This window comes from Candidozyma duobushaemuli, assembly GCF_002926085.2.
Source record: "Candidozyma duobushaemuli strain B09383 chromosome Unknown B_B09383, whole genome shotgun sequence".
Classification (NCBI taxonomy): domain Eukaryota; kingdom Fungi; phylum Ascomycota; class Pichiomycetes; order Serinales; family Metschnikowiaceae; genus Candidozyma; species Candidozyma duobushaemuli.
Window position 1 is genome coordinate 2,298,604 of NW_020289895.1, and position 19,340 is coordinate 2,317,943.

Below are 19,340 nucleotides of genomic sequence, written 5' to 3' on the forward strand. Positions count from 1 at the left end.
AAAAGCTCATCACCAAAGTACTACACAATGTCTGGACGCCAGGGTGGTAAGGCCAAGCCTTTGAAGGCACCAAAGAAGAAAAACCAGGATTTTGACGACGAGGATCTCGCTTTCAAGGCTAAGCAGAAGGCTGACGCTGCTGCGAAGAAGAAGTTGGCTGAGCAGGCCAAGAAAGGTGGCCCCATGGTTGGAGGCGGTATCAAGAAGAGCGGCAAAAAGTGATGTAGACAAATAGACGAGCGACGTAAGAGATAACTGTAGAGCTGTAGAATTGATTTCTTTGGAGAGTTTGAAAAGAGAAAAAAAATTGCGACCTCGGTGAGGGTCGAACTCACGATCTTAAGATTAACAGTCTTACGCCTTAACCAACTTGGCCACGAAGTCTTGCTGGGTAGTTGGTGAAGCAAGTAATATATGTTAAAGTAGCAAAAGGGCCGAAATCGGTGGAAAATTCTGTCAATCAAAAGGTATTTTACATTTATCTCAAAAAGCGTGCTGTGAGACGCACAGGCGCTAAAAACCAAAACTGACGGAGCTACGAATATCTCGGGAAAGAGTAGGTTATATTTAATTTTGTAAATACAGTTGGGTGAAGGAGGATCAAAAGTATGGATTTGATGATTTACGGGCAATAATAGTGGTGGCGGGGCAGATGAATGGAGGAGTAGGTAATTCAGTCATCCTCAAAGACTGAGAATCACAAATAATCGCTGTCAAAGTACGAGCTCAAAAAGGAAATTCGGAAGATATAGATGACCTCAAAACGTAAATTGCCCAAAGTTTCCTAATTAGTCCGCGAGGCCGTGATACATCTCTCACGCTCACTACGAATGGCTTTCAATTTTATTTATTTTTTTCTATTTTTTAAAATTTTTCGAAAAGAAGCCAGCCCTGAAAAAAGGGCTAGCGGACCCGGGAAGGTCGAAGGCTGCGCAAGAAGCTCACAAGACGATGCTTCTTTGAGAGCTTTCTCGAAGACTTCTTCGGCTTCGAAGTCTTCTTCAGGCTCTTGCGCTCCAACTGTGGACCATAGTCTTCCTTTGTCCAGGTCCGGAAGAAACTGTGAAAGTCTCTAGGGAGGAAGAACTTCCTAGCTCCGAGATTGAGGTTGACACCCTCTGTGGTACCAGCATGGCGTTGCGATACAGGGTGACAATTCTTGGAGAGAAGCTTCTCGAAATGTGGAAAATCTCCAGGCAAGAAGAAGGAGGGCGGTGTCTCCTTGAGGGAGTCCTCAAACCTGTAGAAATCCTTGGGAAGGTAAGTACGGGAGCACTTGGGGTAGACGGTTTCAATGTACTTGAAAAAGTCACGAGGAAGGTACTCGAGTGACTGCTCGTCGTTGGTGTACTCCTTGTACTTGTAGAAGTAGATGGGAAGGAAGCTTTCGGGGCTTTCTTCACGGAAGATTTCCTTGAACTTGTAAAAGTCAATGGGGAGGAAATTCTTCTGGCGACTTTCGCTGAACATTTCCTTGAACTTGTAGAAGTTGCAAGGAAGGAAGCACTTCTCTTGATCCTCATTGAAAATCTCCTTGAACTTGTAGAAATCGCAAGGAAGGAATGCTTCGTGCTGCTTCTCGCTGGTAGCATGTCTGAAACATGGGAAGTCACCAGGCAAGAATGGGGATTTTTGCTTGTAGAGAAGCTGCAAAAATCCTCGAGGACCTTGGTCCACGGAAAATGAAGGGGCAGCTCTTGGTTTCTCTACTGCTCTCGAAGCAGAAAGCTTCTTAGCAGCGGCAACTTGCTTTGCAAAATGCTCTGAAAGATCATTATACAGCGGAGCATTTGATGGAGGCATTCTGGCTAATAACCTCTTGTCAGCCTTCATAACGGCACGAGTAGCAGTGACGCCAGAATAGGCAAGGTCGAAAGTGTCAAAGTCATTCCATCTCGCCAAATTCATGACCTTGACTTCGTAGATGGCTTGAGCCTTGAACTTCAGGATATCATCGTGAGGAGCATGATACCAGTGGTAAAAGAAGTACTTGAACTGGTTAGGCTCCCAGTGGAAGGCAAAGGGAAGGCCTCCGTTGTGCTTTGCACAAAAGTGGGGAACTCCATTGATGGCTTGAATAACGACGTCGGTGACGTCCTGGGGGATCCAAGTGCTGTAGATGTTGAAACAGTTCTTACACATTTTTCTTATCTCGTAATTGCTTGTGGTGGGTGTTGATGAAGAGAAGAAAACTTTGGGAGAAACGGCCCTTACTTATACACGAGAGGGCAGGCTCTACTCTCGAGATGAATGACATGGTTTCCAGTAGTGGGTCATCAAGTTTGGTGATATATTTCAAAAGAGGCAAGTCGTCCACTCGAGAGAACTCTCTGGAAGAAAAAGAGTGGATGAATGCAGGGCCATGATTAAGAGTTGCCTAAAATCTGGGGTAAGTGGAAATTACAGTCACTCAATGTGGGTGTTTTCAGGGTGTTGATGCGATAGAGGAAAAGGCAACACCTTCTGCGTCACGCCAGGCATTCAAGCCCTGATGATGTGGGCACAAAGAGAAAGCAGATTCTGTCATTGGAAAGAAGGAGAGCGCACTGGAATCGTTTTTTTGGGATGTCAGCCATTGATTGTCATTCATGGAAGTTGGATTGTTCCGAAATGGTGACGACCAATAGATGAGCATCTTGAGTGAAAAAGGGGGAGTGTGAGTTTCAGTCGAGAATGGAAAAAGGAAACTATAGCTACTACAGACAATAAAAAAATTTTGATATCAAGACTTGAGTTGTTACAATTTACTTCTACCTCGTACCTTAAGTAGTGTAGCAGGAGGGACGTAATCGGAACCAGAAAACCTTCACAACGAAAAAGCCTCCATGGGTATATCAGGGACAGAAGGTCAATTCCAACCTCCTTCTCCAAATATTTCCAAACTTTCACCTTGTAGCTCCCCTGGTCTTGACTTTTTGCAACCACTATTGGTGCGCACACGCACACGGTAGAAAAAAAGTTGATCTTGAGCGAAGGTGTATCAAACCCATCATGCCAGCTTTGAAAAAGTTCGATGCCAACGTGGCTCGCCACGTGAAGCTGATGAACAAGAACCTCTGTGCTAATTTAATACGCCATGAGTACATTGTCACCGGCAGAACGAAGGCCAAGAGAGCACAGGCCAAGATCGAGTCTTTCCTAAGCCAGGCCTTACAGGAAGAGAGACAGATGGCCAACATACCCTTGAGGCAGAGATTCAAGCTCAACAAAGCCTTGAACTACTTGCAACCCGCAGACAAGCAGGAGGTCGGAACCAAGGTGCTCGAAGAGCTCAGCAAGAGATACACGGATAGGACGCATGGATTCACGAGAGTTACCAAGTTAGAGCCCAGACTCGGCGAAGACAAGGCGCCTATGGCAATTTTGGAGCTTGTGGACTCCGACTTTGAGATCAAGTTCTGGTACATCGCCAAGACGGTGGCCAGATTGGAGTTGCAAGGCTTGAAGGTGGATCCCTTGACACAGCACAACGTTGAGAAATTGACGCAACTAAGGAAAGACGGCGAGGCCAAGTTCAGGGACGCTGTGGACCAGTGCAAACAAAGATTCTTCAACTACGACCTCGAGCTGGCTTCCGTCCAGGAAGGATCTGTGGAGGCCAATTTGCAGAACAAGCCTGCCGATGGAGAGGTCCAAGCAGGCACTAAGGCGCCTTGGGCGACCAAGTCGAGGCTCAATACCAAGCCCAGAGCAGAGAAGAAGAAGGTGGATCTCCCCAAATCTCCATTTTTGGCATAGACCGGCCCGCCACGTGCCGCAGTGTAAATAGCATCAAGGATATACTCCTCCAGGACCAGATTGGGACAATATCGGCAGCCAGTGTAGTGGAAAATGCGTTTTGCGCTCGTAGATACCCCCCATTTTCCGAAACCAAAACGGTTTTATCGAGGCCTGTGTGCCCTAGTCGCGATCGCACAGTGTACTATTTTGCAATGTGGTGGTCCAAGTCTCATTTCAAGCCCGCAGGGAAGTATGCCTTGGTGGTTGGAGGTTCCCAAGGTATCGGAGCCGATATAGCTTTCAGGCTCTATGAACAAGGATGTTCCGTTTTGTTGGTTGCAAGAACCAGAGCCAAGCTCGAGAAGCAGGTGGACCATATAGTTAAGAACGCAGACAGATCGCTGGAACACGGCTTGAAGCCCACATGCGAGTACTTGACGTGTGACGCTGCGGATTACGATGAAACGGCTGAGTTGTGGAAGGTGCTCGTGCAAGAAAAAGAGGTGGATCCAGACTTCATCTTCTGCTGTGCTGGTTCCTCAGTACCCAAGCTCTTTGCAGACCTTCTGGGTAAGGAGCTCAAACAAGGAATGAATGTGAACTACTTTTCTGCTGTTAACGTGGTCCACTGTGGCCACAAGGCGACACTTAACAAGGAAAGGAAACCCAGGCACATTGTGCTTTTTTCATCCACAGTGGCCTCGTTCCCCTTCATAGGCTACGGACAATACGCTCCCACCAAGGCGGCCATTCTGACGTTTTCGATGGTGTTGCGCCAGGAATTGAGCAATTTCAACTACAGAGTGACCTGTGTGTTCCCGGGCAGTTTCGCCAGTGAGGGCTACGAGGAGGAAGAGAAGACGAAACCCAAAATCACAAAACTGATCGAAGGCGCAAGCCCCGCCATTCCTTCCATGGAGTGCTGTGATTTGGTGCTCGACAGGTTGGCCAAGGGCTACGACGCCATCTACACCGATGCCATTGGCTGGCTTTTAGGGTGCATGGTCTTGTCGGTTCAGCCCCGGTGCTGGAGCTTTTTCCAGGTGATTGTGGCGCTGATCCTCCTGGCGATTGTGCCGTTGCTCATGTGGTTTATCAACCTCGACGTCAAGAAGTTCTGGAAAGAGAAGGAGCAGGCGGAAGCTGCTCCATCCGAGTAGTTCTACCGCGCTTGCAGTCGTATCTGTGTGTATTTTTATGCTATGTATCACTTGCCCTCTTTGCCCGCATCGGCGATGCTCTTGGTCAACTTGTCCGTCAACTTGTTCAATCTGCGGTCAGCATCAAGCCCCCACTGGTACCAGTTGATCGAGTAGACCCAGTTGACGCCCTTGATCAACTCCTCATTCCAGTAGTCTTTGCAAGTTTCCAGGAACGAAGGCCTCGTCAATTGCGTCACTCTTCTGTTGGGCGGCTGTGGGTTCTTCTCGATACCCTTGTCTGAAAGAATTCTGTTGTCGATCTGGTCCTTGGCGTCTTGAAGGCCGTTAGAAACGAACATCAACGGCATCGTCATGAGCGGCTCAGCTATGGTCCATGCAATTCCTGAGACGGTCACGCCGGCCAAAAAGCCGATGATTCTTCCTCCCATGCTGTTGGTGGTAGCTGTAGTGGGTGTTTATTGGATGTGATTGGGCACACACAGGACCCGCGGGTTGCTTACTGGAGGTTCTGGTTGATCAGTTGAGGGACCGAAGGGGGGTCTTTTTTTTTTCTTAAGAAGCTGATTGAAGGGTTTGTTGATGGTTTTAGTTTGACAATATTGGTAGTTTCGTTTCTGTGGGGTGGATCGTGACGGGTATATTGTGGCTGCAAAATGGGCCGGCATCAGTGCTGGAGGAATCGAACCATGGCAATTTAAGGATTTTGAGTTTTTACCGATTTTCGAGAGGAATCTGGAAGAATGAAAATGGGATCAAGCTTTAATGAAAATAATTCGATTTTGTTATCGAAAAGATTGTGATGCGCAGCCTAGCTGGTAGCTTGGTTGCAAAATGGAACAACCGAGCATTCTTTTGAACATTGACAAAGGAATTCAAGAGGCTTTTTAAAGAACAATATTTCTTCACGAAATGCCTCATTTTATCGTACTTAATCAAACAGGGTTTTCCATTTAATCAGATGAATTTAACAAAAAGAAATCGTACTTGATGTGTAAGACATCCTAAGCCGTTCACATGGCTGAAACTCTAGACACCAGGTTAGCCCTAGAGATGTGCAACTTCCATAGATGAGACCCTCTCACCTCACCTGCTTACTAAAGAGCAACTGTGCTTTTGTCAAGACTGAAGGCTGAGGCACTCTCGTGTATGCCATGTAGACGGTGAGATCTTGCGGCACAAGTTGCATCCACTGATCACCCTGTAAGAACAGTGCCACAAAATCTATTGCTTCCCTACATTGCTTATCTACGATTTAGTCAAGAATGCTCGGAGGATCTCCGTGGCCTGGCGTCCTGGCAGTGCAGTAGAATGGGCTATATTTGTGCCAAACCCGTGTCTTATTGAAGGTTCGATAAAGTAACAAACCAAAACTCTTGTCTCAGCGTAGCTCGTGAACATCCACCGTGACCTCCTTGCGCCTCCAGGCTATAGTGGCCAGAACTCGTCAAGAGTCAATTTGCATGAATCGGACGAGACCCTTTGCATCAGCCTCCTAGCAAAGAGTGCGCAGCATCAGATCGTAAAATCAGCCGAAACCACTCCGGTCCATGGCTTAGACCTCGCGGAGCAACTCCCCATAGCCGTGTGCAACGAAAACGGATTTTAGAAGTTGTCTAGTGCCCAGGGCCCGATTCCAAATCGGGTTAGCCGAGAACGGCCCGGAAGTGATATAGCCAACGTTTCTTTGCGCCCCATCCTGATATCTTGGCATCGGACGTTGCGCTCATTTACGTTTATTGATTTAAGGGGCAAGGTCAGAGAGGCGGAGCGGCGGCGGCTGACCTATGAGAGAATTCAATTATTGTGAGCTTTTGAAAATTTGGTTTCGTCTTGGCTGCTGTAGGTGTTGGAGAGCATCTTGTGGAAATCTTAGATTATATAGATTACTGCACGGTATGGTTACACTCGGGCCGAGTCCAGTTCTCATGCGTCAAGGGTAAAACGTTGGGACAAGAAAAAGAATAATCATCCTTTCTCTAGTAGTTTCATCAAACTCACCATCAAAGAAGTAGGTACTATCTACTCGGAGATCAAGGCGGGGTTCATTAACGCGGCTGAGGATCTCACTGATAGTGCTGCAAGGTTATGCCACAACGGCAGTACCGCGCAGAAGCGAGTATCACAGTTTTGAGAGAGTTTCCATCTCCAGCAGGCACCACGTGAAAGCACAAGAGGCAAATTATTAGGCTTCAAAAGTTTTTCAATTTTCGTAGGCCGTTTTACATTCCAGAAGCAACTTTCTCCTTCCATCGTCGATCCGATCTACCATGTCCTTCTGCTACAAGTGGCTTATAAGCCTCTCCAAAAACGAACAGCCGCTCTGCTGTCTGCGCCTATTGACTAAGCTGACAAATGATGTGGTTTTGTAGGCTCGGGAGAACTTGCAGTCTGATGCTGCTACGCGGCTGAGTTCCTGATTCTACTTGGCTGGCGAAGCTGGAAAGTGCATGCCAAGGTCGGCTTTTTGCACCCATACTTCGATGCTACTCTGGATATAGGGCAGGGGACAGAATAGATAAATAGCTGGCATTTCCGGCAAGATGCTTTCTCGAAGGCCTTAATGAAAACTCCAGCAATCCTTCTTTGCATAAACCTCGTCGCTGCATTGCAGTTCTACGAGAAGGCCGATTCTGGCGATAAGGCCTGCGGGTTACTTCACCAAGCTGTGGCTATTTCAGGCCTGAGTGGGCGGTACTTGAACGTTGATCGTTACTGCGAGGCTCTGAATCAACCCTATTTGGGTTCCATGGCTGCCTGCTTGGTGGACTCCTTCGATGATGAGAAGTATGTTGAGCACTTTGTCTCTACCTGTCTGGGCCAGATATCCAGAGACGACTTTGACAGGGCCTATCAGAATGCATCCCGGTATCTCGTGAACGGTACCTCCTCAGAGGGGCTCAAAAAGCACAAACAAATCCGTTATCGTTTGATCCTGAATCAGTGCTCTACCAGGCAAACGACACATACAGCTACGACAGAACAAACAACTTCACACTCATTTTCGGCATCGTGCTCACGGCGTACTGGTTTGCTGTGTGTTTAATTGCTGGCTTTTTCCACTGGACAAAGCGTCTTGTACCATGGCTTTCTGATAAGCTTCTCGGCTTTGCACCCTTCAACTATGTCAGACGCTTTATCGTGCTTCCTGCTACCTTCAGCAAAGCTCATTTCAGCACAAAGAAGTTGGGGCCACTTGAATGGCTTATCCCTCTCAGATTCGAATCTGTCCTCCTCGCCATTTACTTCATTCTTTCAGCCATTTTCTGTGGTGTGGAAATCAACAATGCATCAGACAAGCCCTTGGTGCTCCAGGTGGGAAACAGGAGCGGCTCTCTTGCCACATTTGCACTTCCAGTCCTCATTTTGTTCGCTGGAAGAAACAACTTCTTGCAGTTTGTTACTGGCTGGCAGTATACCCGATTTGTGGTGTTCCACCGCTGGGTAGCTAGAGTGTCTTTCCTTGTATTGATGGTGCATGTGGGCACGAAGACCATGACACTCAAATACTACCAGGCTTACCCGCTGTCTCTTTCAGAAACTTACCTCGTGTGGGGTACTATCTCCACCGTTTGCATGGGCTGCTTGGTGTTCTTCTCCATGTACTGGCTTCGCAGAACCAGGTATGAGCTTTTCCTACTTACCCACTATATTTTTGCAATTCTCATGATTGCCGGTGGCTGGATCCATGTCAAGATCAAACAACTCGAAGGCTTTTTCATTGCATGTGTTGCTGTGTGGGCAGTCAATTTCGTCATCAGAGGGCTCCGATTGGCCATCTTTGGAATCCAAGAAGCCACTTTGGAACTCGAAGCCGACGAAACCATCAGAGTCATTTGCAAAAGACCACACTGGTGGCGTCCCCACCCAGGAAGCCATGCTTTTGTTCACTTCTTAACACCAATGTCGTTCTGGCAGTCTCATCCCTTCACTTTGGTGGATGAACCAGTGGAGGAGGGAACCGTGGGAATGTATGCCAAAATCAAAGGCGGTGTCACACACGGTCTTTATCAGCAATTGTTGAGAGCACCCGGTCACTCCATCAACATCAAGGTCATGGTGGAAGGCCCGTACTTTGAGAAAATGCCCGTTGAAGATGTCGAAAGGGCCGTATTTATTGCTTCCGGTAACGGCATTCCAGGAATGTACGCTGGAGCGAAGGACTTGGCTATAAATTACCCACGCAAGCCCGTGAGGTTGATTTGGGTGATCAGAGATTACATCTCCATTTGCTGGTTCTACAGTGAGCTCAAGCAGTTGGAGTTGCTCAATATTGATATCATCATCTACGTCACTCGAGGCCTGAAGGAGGATGAGCTTCGCCATCATATCAGAAGAAACCTGCTCAATGAAAAGTCTGATCAAAGCAGTGGTTCCACGAAAGTGAATGGGTCGATCACTCTGATCAACGATCTCAAGCAGAGTCTTCCTTTTATTCAGTTTGTCGAGGGTAGACCCAATATTGGTGGATTGTCTCAGACGAAGTCATCCAGTCAGGTAACCACAGCACAGGCTTTGTCACTTGTGGTCATCCTGCTATGGTGGACGATATCAGAAAGCAGGTTGTAGACACGCTAGCCGTGGACCCCACCTCCAAAATTGAACTCTTTGAGCAGTTCCAGATGTGGTAAATATACGCAAAAGTCACCGGTAACCGTTTTGTTTCAACTATGTACATATGCTCGTGAATTAGGGTTCTTCTTGGCAGGCACCTCTGCCTCTATAGCCTGCGACAAGGCGTTTCTCAAGAATGGGAAAACATCGATCTTGTCAAGCTTGACGCTCTGGCCAGACTCTCTTAGCGTCTTCACCTCCTCAACAGCGGTCTCGGTGTCACGCAACAAGAAGGGCAATTCCTCCATGACACCATTGAGGGCAAATCTAGAGCGTCTGGGTGAGTTTGCGTCACGTATCTTCTAGCCTTCAAGTTGGCAACGTAGCTGAGACCTCCACGAATTTGACGTTGATGTCTCTGTCCAAGTCGTAGTCTTCAAGGGTGGGTTCAATGCCAAAAATGGCGTATTGCAAACGGACAAGCTTGTCGTTGAAGGAGGAGATGTCGGCTTCACCGGCGTTGACATACTGCTCCTCAAAGTCAGCCAAGTACTCGGAGATCTCCTGGGTCAAGGTCTGGGCCTTCTCGGTAGCTGTTTGTCTCTCAAGAAGCGTCTGCTTGATTCTCTTCTGGTTCATCTTAAGCATGAGATCGTGGGAACGCACAGATGGCTCCACAGGCACAGCAGCCATGTGGGAGACCTGGAGCTCTCTGGCAATGCGGTTTCTTTCTTTCAAGGTCAAGTACCAGATTTTGTGCAAATCGTCAAACGACTTTCTGCGCAATTCAGCCATCGACCATGCACGGACATCGTCAGGCGTCTTTTCACGCAAAGCAGCCTTGGCCTGGTTGCCTTCGTGGAAGAAAGCCCACAATGGGTGGTCTGGGAAACATCGAAGTTGGTGTGTTTGGGCACGATGGGTTCCCTAAGTTTAATGTCAGCCACAGGCCCGAATGTCAAGGGCTTGCTTCTTGCAAGAGCCCTGCAGGCCAGGTGGAGGCCTCTAGATGGGATCAACATGGACTGGGTGGTTCAGAGGTAAGTTGCAAAAATTTTTGTTAGCGAGCATTGGTGGTGAGGTCACGTGCGAGAGTTGGAAATGCATCAACAAATGGGTCCAGGGGATTGTTTTGAAAAGTAAAGATTTCATAGATTATAAACGGATCTTGAACTTTTCAATTCTGTATTTGGCGCTTTTTCTTTGGCGAAGAATCGAAATTTTAAAGTCCATACTCAGATGCACTTTATTGTCAACACTAAGTATACCATGATACCTTTACCTAAAATCAACTTGATATCGACCAAACATGATTCAAATTCGAAATATCAATCTCCTATTCTCTCTATATTTACATAGACACCCGTAAGCGGCGGCTTCTTTTGTTGATGTTGGTTCCTCCACAGACTGTCCTGTACCTACTGTGGGTTGAGATTTCCAGCAAAGGCTACAAGCTTCTTCATCAATGTCCACCATACAAACAGAACAACAGCAGGAGGAGCCGCTCGACCTCATCAGATACCAGCTAGACGAATACGTGCTTGTCAAATTGAGAGGAGCACGTGAGATGAAGGGCCGTTTGCAAGCGTACGACTCGCACTGTAACATCGTCTTGAGCGATGCTGAAGAAACCATATACGGCGAGCAAGAGCTGGACACGATTGTGAAAAAGACAGAAATGGTGTTTGTCAGAGGTGACTCGGTTATCTTGATCAGCTCCATCGACCAGTAGCCTTGTGCCGCTTTGTACATTATAATATAAGGGATCGCATAGGCTTTACCTGTAGCCTAGTCCACTTCCATGGACTCGTCGAAGCTGTTGAGCAATGTCTCGATGGCTTGTAGTTTTTTGGCGTTCACCAACCACCTCTCCTTGGCGATGGCGCCACGACCTACGAGATCCTTGATTTCTCTCGCTAGAGCCTGAATGGTCTGTTCGTAGTCGTCTACTGTCATTGACTTGGCGTCTTTGGGAGTATTCATCGAACGTGACAAGTCAAACGATATTTGCAGCGAGTCCAAGCGGCGTGCCGCTTTCAGCCAGTCTAGTAGCTCGTTCAAGCGCTTGAGTGTGTCAATAGAATGCTGTTTTGTTTCTGTTTTGGGGTTCTCGTCTTCACCTTCGTCAATCTCGTCCACGGTTTTGAGGTTCTTGAGCTCGTCGTCAAGAGACTTGAGCGACTCTTGAATCTCGCTTTTGTCGAAAACTGTGCTTTGGTAGTCAATAAAGGTACCGTTGGGGTTGGGTGCTCTTTCCCTGAAACCTATCGTACTGGGACCTCTACCCCTGTTTGTGAATGAAAATTCAAATTTACCAACCATCTTCGCCATTCTTTCAGCAATGGGAGCGTATTCTTCACGCAATGTTGCGAGATTGGCCTTGAGCTCTTCGTTCTCTTTGGAAAGCTCAACGTAGTTCTTCTCTAGTTCACTGAGATACTGTGGCGTGTTGCTCCCAGCAAAATCAATCCTTCCCGATAGACGCTCCACATAGGCGGGATATGACACTTTATATTTTTCATTTTCAAAATTGAGTTCCTGGAGTCGTTTGAACGATTCCTCTGAGACTTCTCCATCTTCCTTCTCTTTTTGTATCTGCTTCACGATTTCAAGCACGCTCTGGCGAAACTTCAAGTATTGATATGCGACATTGTCGTGAGTGGATATGTATGAATCTATAGCAGCGTCTATGACACTCTGCTGCTGGTTGGTTATCAACGACATGATGTTGTATTATATGAGATGTGCGAAGATATCGGTCGCACCTACTACTTGGGTGCAAAATACGAGATCGTCAAATATGCAATTATGTATTTAAATCGCGCCTGTTTGCACCAATTGCCCAACCTAGACCGGAGACAAACAAGTTTGAGAGTTTGTCACTAGCGTGGGATGTTGTTTTAGAAGCTGTTTTGGACGCTTCGTTCAATAACCTACCAGCGTTCTCCGGTATCTGCAAGACGCTAGGCTCTGTTTGCATTTGCGTATTCAGCTCGCTGTACAGGCCTAGGTGATCAAAGACAGAATCAATCTCTCTCTCTTTTTGTTTGAGTTGAGTGAGAATGAGGCGACTGTTGTCTGTGGTTGAGCTGGAGGGCTTGGTGAGCTTGAGAGTGAGGAAAAGAAGTTCTCTTTGTTTGAGGTAAACGTCGAGTTTCTTTTTCTCCACCAAGATATCTTCATCGTTGAACCATTCCGGCGCTATGTATTTTGCAGTTTGGTAAAACGTGAGCCAATACTCGTTGATACTGAAATTGTTGTCAGCGGCGTGTTGATCGAAAAGCATTTTTGAATGCTTGTAAGCAAATGTGAAATTGTTGTCAATCAAAGCAGACTCAATGCAAGCCGACTGAATTCTTGCAAAGGGAACATGCGAGACATCTATTCCAAGGTAAATGGCAAGATCATTGACAATGCGGTAGAGCTTCTCGAAAGCATGGTAAGACTTAGGATTTTGCTCTAGAACATGCGAAACAATCGAAAAGGGCGTGAACTGTTCGTCATCTTCTGTTCTCGTAATTTTGGTTAAAACCTCCAGAGGTTTGGCCGAGCCTCTACCATCGAGTGAAAGCTTGAAGTTCTTCAAGCTGCTGATAGCTTTAAGTAAATGCTTGAGCTTGACGATCTGGGTTCTTGATGCTTCATCGAGATTTTCACTTGAGCCAAGGGTGCTTAGAAGATTCACACACTCGTGAGCTTGATTGAGATGACCTGTTCTTTCATCCAAGTTTGTGGCTTCATCAAACTCATACTTGAATTTTTTTAGAAGTACGTCAAACGCCTGGTTTACCGATAGAGATGGCGTATTTTGGTAGAACTCAGTAGCGTTTGCGAAAAGCCCAACACCTAAAAGTCTCTCGAAGATAATGTGATCAAGCTCGCCTTCAAGCAGTTTGTCGCCTTTGATAAACGAGGATGAGATGAGTTTGACAGAGTGGAGGAGCTTCTCATAATTGGAAGACTCCAAGTGAGCAAGCACACGGAGAACCTCCTTTTTCACTGACTCTTGATCTGTAGAGCCAGTTTGACTGAGCTTCAAGTATTTGGAGACTGTGAGGCCATTGACTGGGAAAACCTGACAACAAGTTGCAATTGCGTTCTTCAAAAATGCGAGGCATCTTTTCGTGTCCAGCCTGAAGAGAGATTTCAATGGATTCGCATGGCTTGAGACAAAATCTGTGAATGAATGATATTCTGGTAAGTTGTCAAGATCAACATCCTCCGAAAGTAAGGTGCCTCCAGAGCTCGTGACATCGAGCAACTCTATCAAGACCGTCACGGAATTGTCAATCATATCATAGGCTCTTGAAACATCAACAGACGACACACTCGATTCACCATAGAGCGCAAAGTAGTAAACCAAAGCGATATAATTGCTAACGAAGCCTGCGATGCTCTCATCCAGTAAACCCTGTCCTTGGTAGTCTGTGAACTTCAAAATGCTTTCTGTCGTTGATTGGAAAGTCAGAAGTCTTGACAACCATGATGGATGCTTCCTCTCCGTGTAAACCCATTCAAGAAGTGGAGAAAGATCACCACCGTAGTATAAAGCAACAGGCAAAAGCACTTCCGAAAAAATCTTTGGTGGGTTGAATGCAATGTGGTTCTTCTCCACAGCAGCTGTATAAGGCTTGATGAAAAAATCTAGTTTGTCTGAGTATGACTGACGCAGAAGGAAATCAAACGCAGCAGTGTCACCCAAAATCACACCGTAGGAGCGTTTGAAGTTGTTGTATGGTGCAAAGATGCCATGGTACCAGGCCAAGAAACTTTCGTTTCCTTGGACAGTCCTGGCAAGAAAGTCGTACTGCTCCAAGTCTGAAGTATACCTGGAAAGCTGAATGATCTTGGCCATAACGAAACTGGCGTAGGTTTCACAGCTGGTATAGCCAATCAGCTTACTGCGCTGAGCATAGTCAGCTTCTAAGGCAGCAGCTGTTTTGACAGCATCCTCCTCGTCTGGCAATTGAACGGAATACTCATGGGTAGTCCAAAGCAACAAATCCTCCACATCATCTGAAAGCTCTGCCGTGTTAAGAGATTGACTCTCTAACTCTTGAGTTGTTATTTGCTGAGCGTATTGAGCAATTCTTTCCAAATTCACTGAAATTGAGCTGACCCGAATATGAAACTTCTCAATAGATTCGACGGCTGATTGAAGCGTAGTTGCCCTAGTTTGCTCAAGGGTATGATTTTTGCAAGAAGCAGCTCGATTGCCTCTGGTTTTGTTGCAAGGATACTGCAGAAAGCCAAGAAAAGCTGTGCGTCTAGCCGCTCAAGTGAGGATCCTGACATATCCAAAAGTGTAGCTGGTGTTGATAATATGTACTGTGCGCACCCTAGAGTAGGATATCAAATAGAAACACCATCACCAAGAAGAACTGAACCACGCCTGCAAACAGCACAGTCGAATCCGCAATAACGTCAGAGAATAAAGTATAAGGGAAATTTTTATTCTTGAACATTCAAAACCTTCTTTTTTGGGTTCCCCTGACTGTTTTGCCTATTTCTGCCCTGTTTATCGCTATCTTTACCATCACATCCTCCTATGCTTAGCACGAACGGCATTATATGATTTCAACCTTTAGACTTTTACGACGCCCTACTATAGCATATACGACAACACCCCGCAGAGCCCTCATGAACGGCCCTCAGGCATCCTTAAACAGCGCGTCTAGATGGCATGGTTTAGTTCCAACCACAGAAAACCTCAACCTGCTACTAGAGGTTGATCTTTCGTCTTTCTCGGAATCCCAGCATACCTACAACGACTCGGACAATTTATCAGATGATCCGTTTGGGTCACAAGATCTCGTTGGCATTTGTGAACCCTCTGATGCTCCACTAGAATCTGTACAAGATGACAAGCCGAAGATCAAGAAAGAATTTCCTTCATCTCCGCTCTTTGTCACCGCCAACTCCCTGCCACAAGTTCTGCCGGTCAAAAGCTCTCAGCTACATTCCGGTAACAAACCTGACTATCATTCCTCGCTCCTAGGGTCTCCACAACGCAAACGGCTCAAAACAGATCTGCAAACGCGTTGCTACAGCACAAATGCTGAACCTCCGGTTCCCGAAACTTCCGAAAGCAGAAATGAGCCCCGGATTGAGCTCTTCCAAACTGGGCCACCCAGAAGATCAATAAAGGGCTTCTCGAATCCCACGATTCAACTAGCCACCCAGAAACCACTAGCGCCTTGGGAGCAGGAGCTCTTGGGTACTCAGGATAAGTTTGCGGGTAGGGCGAAGAGTGTTACCCCATTTGTTTTGTCCCGTGAACAACAATACGTCATGGACCTTGTTCTTCGAGGCGAGTCGCTCTTCTTTACCGGTTCGGCTGGTACAGGTAAGTCAGTCCTTCTCAAAAAGACAATCAAAGCATTAAAGGACAAATATCGTCTTGGGGAAATCGCTGTCACTGCCTCTACGGGATTGGCAGCACATCACATCGGCGGCACAACATTGCACAGTTTCAGTGGAATTGGTTTGGGAAATGGGACTGTGCAGCAACTTGTGAAAACCGTTAGGCGGAATAGAAAAGCAACTCATCGATGGAAGGACACTAAAGTTCTTATCATTGATGAAGTTTCTATGATCGACGGTCGTCTATTGGATAAGCTAAATCATGTCGCTAAAGAGATTCGCAAAAAGCATCATCTACCGTTTGGAGGCATCCAACTTGTTCTTTGTGGTGACTTTTTTCAATTGCCTCCCGTCAGCAAAATTCAATTCAATGAAGATGGCACGGAGCTCAAGGACGGAGCTCATTTTGCGTTTGAGTCCGAGGCGTGGAAGTCTTCCATTTCTTCAAGTATTGTTCTAGAAGAGGTGTTTCGTCAGAAAGGTGACCAGAAGTTTATCGAAATGCTAAATGACATGAGAAGCGGACTCGTTACACCAGAATCTGAGATGGAGTTCATGCGCCTCTCAAGGCCCCTCACTTGTCCAGCGGGAATAGTTCCTGCTGAGTTGTACGCAACTAGAAGTGAAGTTGATCACGCAAACAATCTTCAGCTATCGCGTCTACCAGGAGATGCCTATCTCTATGAGGCTATCGACACTGGCGAGCTCCCACCGAAGATCAAGTCTGCGATGCTCTCCAACTTTTTGGCTCCTCCAAGATTGCATTTGAAAGTGGGAGCTCAGGTTATGTGTATCAAAAACTTTGACGAAGATCTCATCAATGGCTCGATCGGTAAGGTCGTGGATTTCCTTGACCGTGATGTCTACATGGGTTACGAAGTAATGAAGGAAAGCAATACCATGACTCATGAGGAATTCAAGAAAAGACTTTTAAAGAAGAATGTCGCTTTTCCACCTACGCCTCAGAAGTCTTCTGTTCGAAGTGATGATTCAGATGTGAAGCTCGAACAAGAAGACTTGAAGCAAGAAAGTAAAGTGCACGAGCAAAAATTGGAGGTAAAGAAAGAGACCATACTTGACAATGTGTTCGACTTTTTCAAAAATGAAAACGACTCATCAATTAAGCAGGAGGATTCAAGTGCCGCGGCAGATGAATCGAGGGATGAATCGAGGGATGAATCGAAGGATGAATCTGGATTGGCATCATCTCCCTTGAGCCCGTTCGAAGAGAACAGACGCCGAAAGCTTGCTCTCATGAGACGCCTTGAGGAGCTGTCGAAGAAAACCAAATACCCCTTGGTGAGGTTCACCTGCGCGGACAACGTTACTACAAAGGATGTTCTTATCGAGCCGGAAAGATGGGACCATTTAAACGAGAAAGGTGAAGTCTTGGTAGCACGCACACAACTTCCTTTGATGTTGGCATGGGCTTTGTCGATACACAAATCGCAGGGCCTTACGCTTTCGCACGTCAGAGTCAATCTCAATAGGATTTTCGAGTACGGACAAGCCTATGTGGCTCTTTCGAGAGCGGTTTCTCGTGACTCTCTTCAGGTGGTGAATTTCCGGAGGGACAGAATCAGGTCTAGTATGCTTGTGGATGATTTTTACAAGAGTCTCACGACGGCGAACGAGCATAGAAAACGCACCTAGAAGTGATTTAATTCAGTGATATATACAGATTGTTAATGGATAACCGGTTAGAAATGCTTGATGTTGGCGTATTGTCCAATATCGCTCGTTAAAAGTATCTGCTCTAGCTTCTCCAAGTCAAGTTCTAATTTATGTTGGCGATTCGTATCGGATTTTCGAGCAATATCCTCTTTTATGAAAAGAAGGTTTGCCTCCATCAGTGCCGACCTCGAGGCCATAAGCTTTTTAAGGTAGAAGCAAAGCAAGTCCATGTTTGGATTGAGAAGTCCCAAGAGGTGGTCAGGCTGCACTTTCTTCTCGAATGCAGTTGCAGAGAGAAGTGAATCAAGACCAACAACCATAATGTTTTGCACTCCTGAGAAGCTTTGACCAATGAGGTGATATGGATGTACGCAAAGATGGGAATTGTTCTTTGAAAAGAAATGTTCAAGACCTTGTATGGACTTCGAAGGTAGCGTTTCGTAAACTTCTGTAGGAAACTTTGGTGCACAATCCTCAGGTATGGTCTTGAGGTCAACTTGAGGTGGCACGACAATCAAGAAAGGCTGAGTGCTTTTGCTAACGGTGTAGAACTTCAGGAGAGTTTTCCGAAGCATACTTTCAAAGCCATTGGAGTCTCTTTCCATAACTCGATTCCTGAGAAACTTTTTCTGATGGTTGTTCAGGCAATACGTTTGAAGTTCCTTGATGTGGAAAGATAACTTCGACAAGCCTTGCAAATAATTCAGCTCTAGCTGCTTGACCTTGACTTTCTTGAATCCCGACTTGCTTTTGGCAGATGCAAAATAAACGTTGGGTGGTAATGCAGTGAACAGATCGGTCCAGTTCCTGTGGCTGTCTAGATTGAGTTCGTCCATATCGATAAGTTTTCTCTCTTTCAGAAAAAAGGTATCCTTCTTGAGATGGATATCTATGAGATGGCGAAGTTGAGATGCTGTTTTCTCAGTTCCGTCAATTGAACTAGTGATAGGGAAATTCAGCTCTCCAGTTATGCAAAATTGCACAGGACGATATGTCAACTTGTTTTTTACACCAAGAAGTTTCGAGACGAGCTTCTCGTTGAAGTTTTCTGGAAATGCTTCTTCGCTTTCTATGGGTCTGTCAATGACGTACTTTGAAGCAGCGAAACTCAGATTGGAGTCATATCGAAGCTCCACATCATGGAGCCTCTGTTTTACCTTATTCGTGAAGGTATCACGGTGGACCCTGAGAATCTGCTTGACAGAGTCTAACACTTTCGCATGTAGTTTCCCGTTTTCGCCGTGCTGGACAAAATTCTTGCTTGTGCCACAACCAGTGCTGCTCAACATGAAGTCCACATCGTCCAAGGCTATGAGTCTGATGGATGAAAATAGGTTTTTTCTTTTGGCAAGAAGACTATGTAGGCCCGAAGGAGTCAGCACAACAAGCTGGGGTACCTTAGATTCGCCTGTAGAAATAAAGGTGGACTGACCATCGGAGTCCACGAACTCAGCACCGAAAGTCTCATACCCGATCTCTGATTCCTGAGTTTTTCTGGATGGACAGCACAACTCTGGAAGATCAGTAATGGCGCTTTCAAGGTAGAACTTGTACTTTTGTAGGAGATCATCTGTGGGCACAACGATCAACGAATCGAAGAACCTTCTTGGTTTGACTGGTGCATGAGTGAGGGCTCTATTCAACGCCAAAACTGCAATGGCCATGGATTTGCCAGATTGGGCTCGTCCTCGAAGCAGTATGCTATTCTCAGCCCTAATTACATCCCATATAGCTCTTTGTTCTGGTGTGAATTCGAGTCTCTTGACATGTGGTTGAAGCTTCAGTAGGAGGGCTGAAATGTTCTTCTCGACCCTCGGAACAAGGGCCATTTTTCGGGAATTGTCTTGATATAGACTAGAGTCTTCGACT

The 19,340-nt window shown here is 46.4% G+C and overlaps 10 protein-coding genes and 1 non-coding gene across 11 annotated transcripts; 4 read left to right on the forward strand and 7 right to left on the reverse strand. All coding sequences in view use genetic code 12, as the record gives it.

Annotated features, from left to right (window-relative positions):
* Positions 1-307: 307 nt before the first annotated feature.
* CXQ87_002455 lies at positions 308-384 on the reverse strand. Its single transcript has one exon. It is a non-coding gene; the product is annotated as a tRNA-Asn (tRNA).
* A 519-nt stretch (positions 385-903) lies between these two features.
* On the reverse strand, positions 904-2,142 carry CXQ87_002456 (uncharacterized protein; the record flags this gene model as incomplete). The annotated part of the gene is made up of 1 exon (XM_025480967.1): positions 904-2,142. The coding sequence occupies one exon, from the start codon at positions 2,140-2,142 to the stop codon at positions 904-906; it is 1,239 nt and encodes a 412-aa protein (XP_025335267.1).
* An 849-nt stretch (positions 2,143-2,991) lies between these two features.
* MRPL8 (mitochondrial 54S ribosomal protein bL17m) lies at positions 2,992-3,738 on the forward strand (the record flags this gene model as incomplete). Its single annotated transcript, XM_025480968.1, has 1 exon — positions 2,992-3,738. The coding sequence occupies one exon, from the start codon at positions 2,992-2,994 to the stop codon at positions 3,736-3,738; it is 747 nt and encodes a 248-aa protein (XP_025335268.1).
* A 194-nt stretch (positions 3,739-3,932) lies between these two features.
* KSR1 (3-dehydrosphinganine reductase) lies at positions 3,933-4,880 on the forward strand (the record flags this gene model as incomplete). The annotated part of the gene is made up of 1 exon (XM_025480969.1): positions 3,933-4,880. The coding sequence occupies one exon, from the start codon at positions 3,933-3,935 to the stop codon at positions 4,878-4,880; it is 948 nt and encodes a 315-aa protein (XP_025335269.1).
* Positions 4,881-4,927: 47 nt separating this feature from the next.
* Positions 4,928-5,311, reverse strand: CXQ87_002459 (uncharacterized protein; the record flags this gene model as incomplete). Its single annotated transcript, XM_025480970.1, has 1 exon — positions 4,928-5,311. The coding sequence occupies one exon, from the start codon at positions 5,309-5,311 to the stop codon at positions 4,928-4,930; it is 384 nt and encodes a 127-aa protein (XP_025335270.1).
* Positions 5,312-7,443: 2,132 nt separating this feature from the next.
* On the forward strand, positions 7,444-9,511 carry CXQ87_002460 (ferric reductase family protein; the record flags this gene model as incomplete). Its single annotated transcript, XM_025480971.1, has 3 exons — positions 7,444-7,748; positions 7,775-9,372; positions 9,393-9,511. The coding sequence occupies 3 exons, from the start codon at positions 7,444-7,446 to the stop codon at positions 9,509-9,511; spliced, it is 2,022 nt and encodes a 673-aa protein (XP_025335271.1).
* A 33-nt stretch (positions 9,512-9,544) lies between these two features.
* CXQ87_002461 (mitochondrial 54S ribosomal protein uL29m) lies at positions 9,545-10,456 on the reverse strand (the record flags this gene model as incomplete). Its single annotated transcript, XM_025480972.1, has 3 exons — positions 9,545-9,770; positions 9,817-10,280; positions 10,328-10,456. 3 exons carry the CDS (start codon positions 10,454-10,456, stop codon positions 9,545-9,547), a joined length of 819 nt encoding a protein of 272 aa, XP_025335272.1.
* A 766-nt stretch (positions 10,457-11,222) lies between these two features.
* Positions 11,223-12,158, reverse strand: CXQ87_002462 (uncharacterized protein; the record flags this gene model as incomplete). Its single annotated transcript, XM_025480973.1, has 1 exon — positions 11,223-12,158. The coding sequence occupies one exon, from the start codon at positions 12,156-12,158 to the stop codon at positions 11,223-11,225; it is 936 nt and encodes a 311-aa protein (XP_025335273.1).
* Positions 12,159-12,240: 82 nt separating this feature from the next.
* Positions 12,241-14,729, reverse strand: CXQ87_002463 (uncharacterized protein; the record flags this gene model as incomplete). Its single annotated transcript, XM_025480974.1, has 2 exons — positions 12,241-14,537; positions 14,567-14,729. 2 exons carry the CDS (start codon positions 14,727-14,729, stop codon positions 12,241-12,243), a joined length of 2,460 nt encoding a protein of 819 aa, XP_025335274.1.
* A 345-nt stretch (positions 14,730-15,074) lies between these two features.
* PIF1 (DNA helicase) lies at positions 15,075-17,450 on the forward strand (the record flags this gene model as incomplete). The annotated part of the gene is made up of 1 exon (XM_025480975.1): positions 15,075-17,450. The coding sequence occupies one exon, from the start codon at positions 15,075-15,077 to the stop codon at positions 17,448-17,450; it is 2,376 nt and encodes a 791-aa protein (XP_025335275.1).
* A 47-nt stretch (positions 17,451-17,497) lies between these two features.
* On the reverse strand, positions 17,498-19,135 carry CXQ87_002465 (uncharacterized protein; the record flags this gene model as incomplete). Its single annotated transcript, XM_025480976.1, has 1 exon — positions 17,498-19,135. The coding sequence occupies one exon, from the start codon at positions 19,133-19,135 to the stop codon at positions 17,498-17,500; it is 1,638 nt and encodes a 545-aa protein (XP_025335276.1).
* Positions 19,136-19,340: the final 205 nt, after the last annotated feature.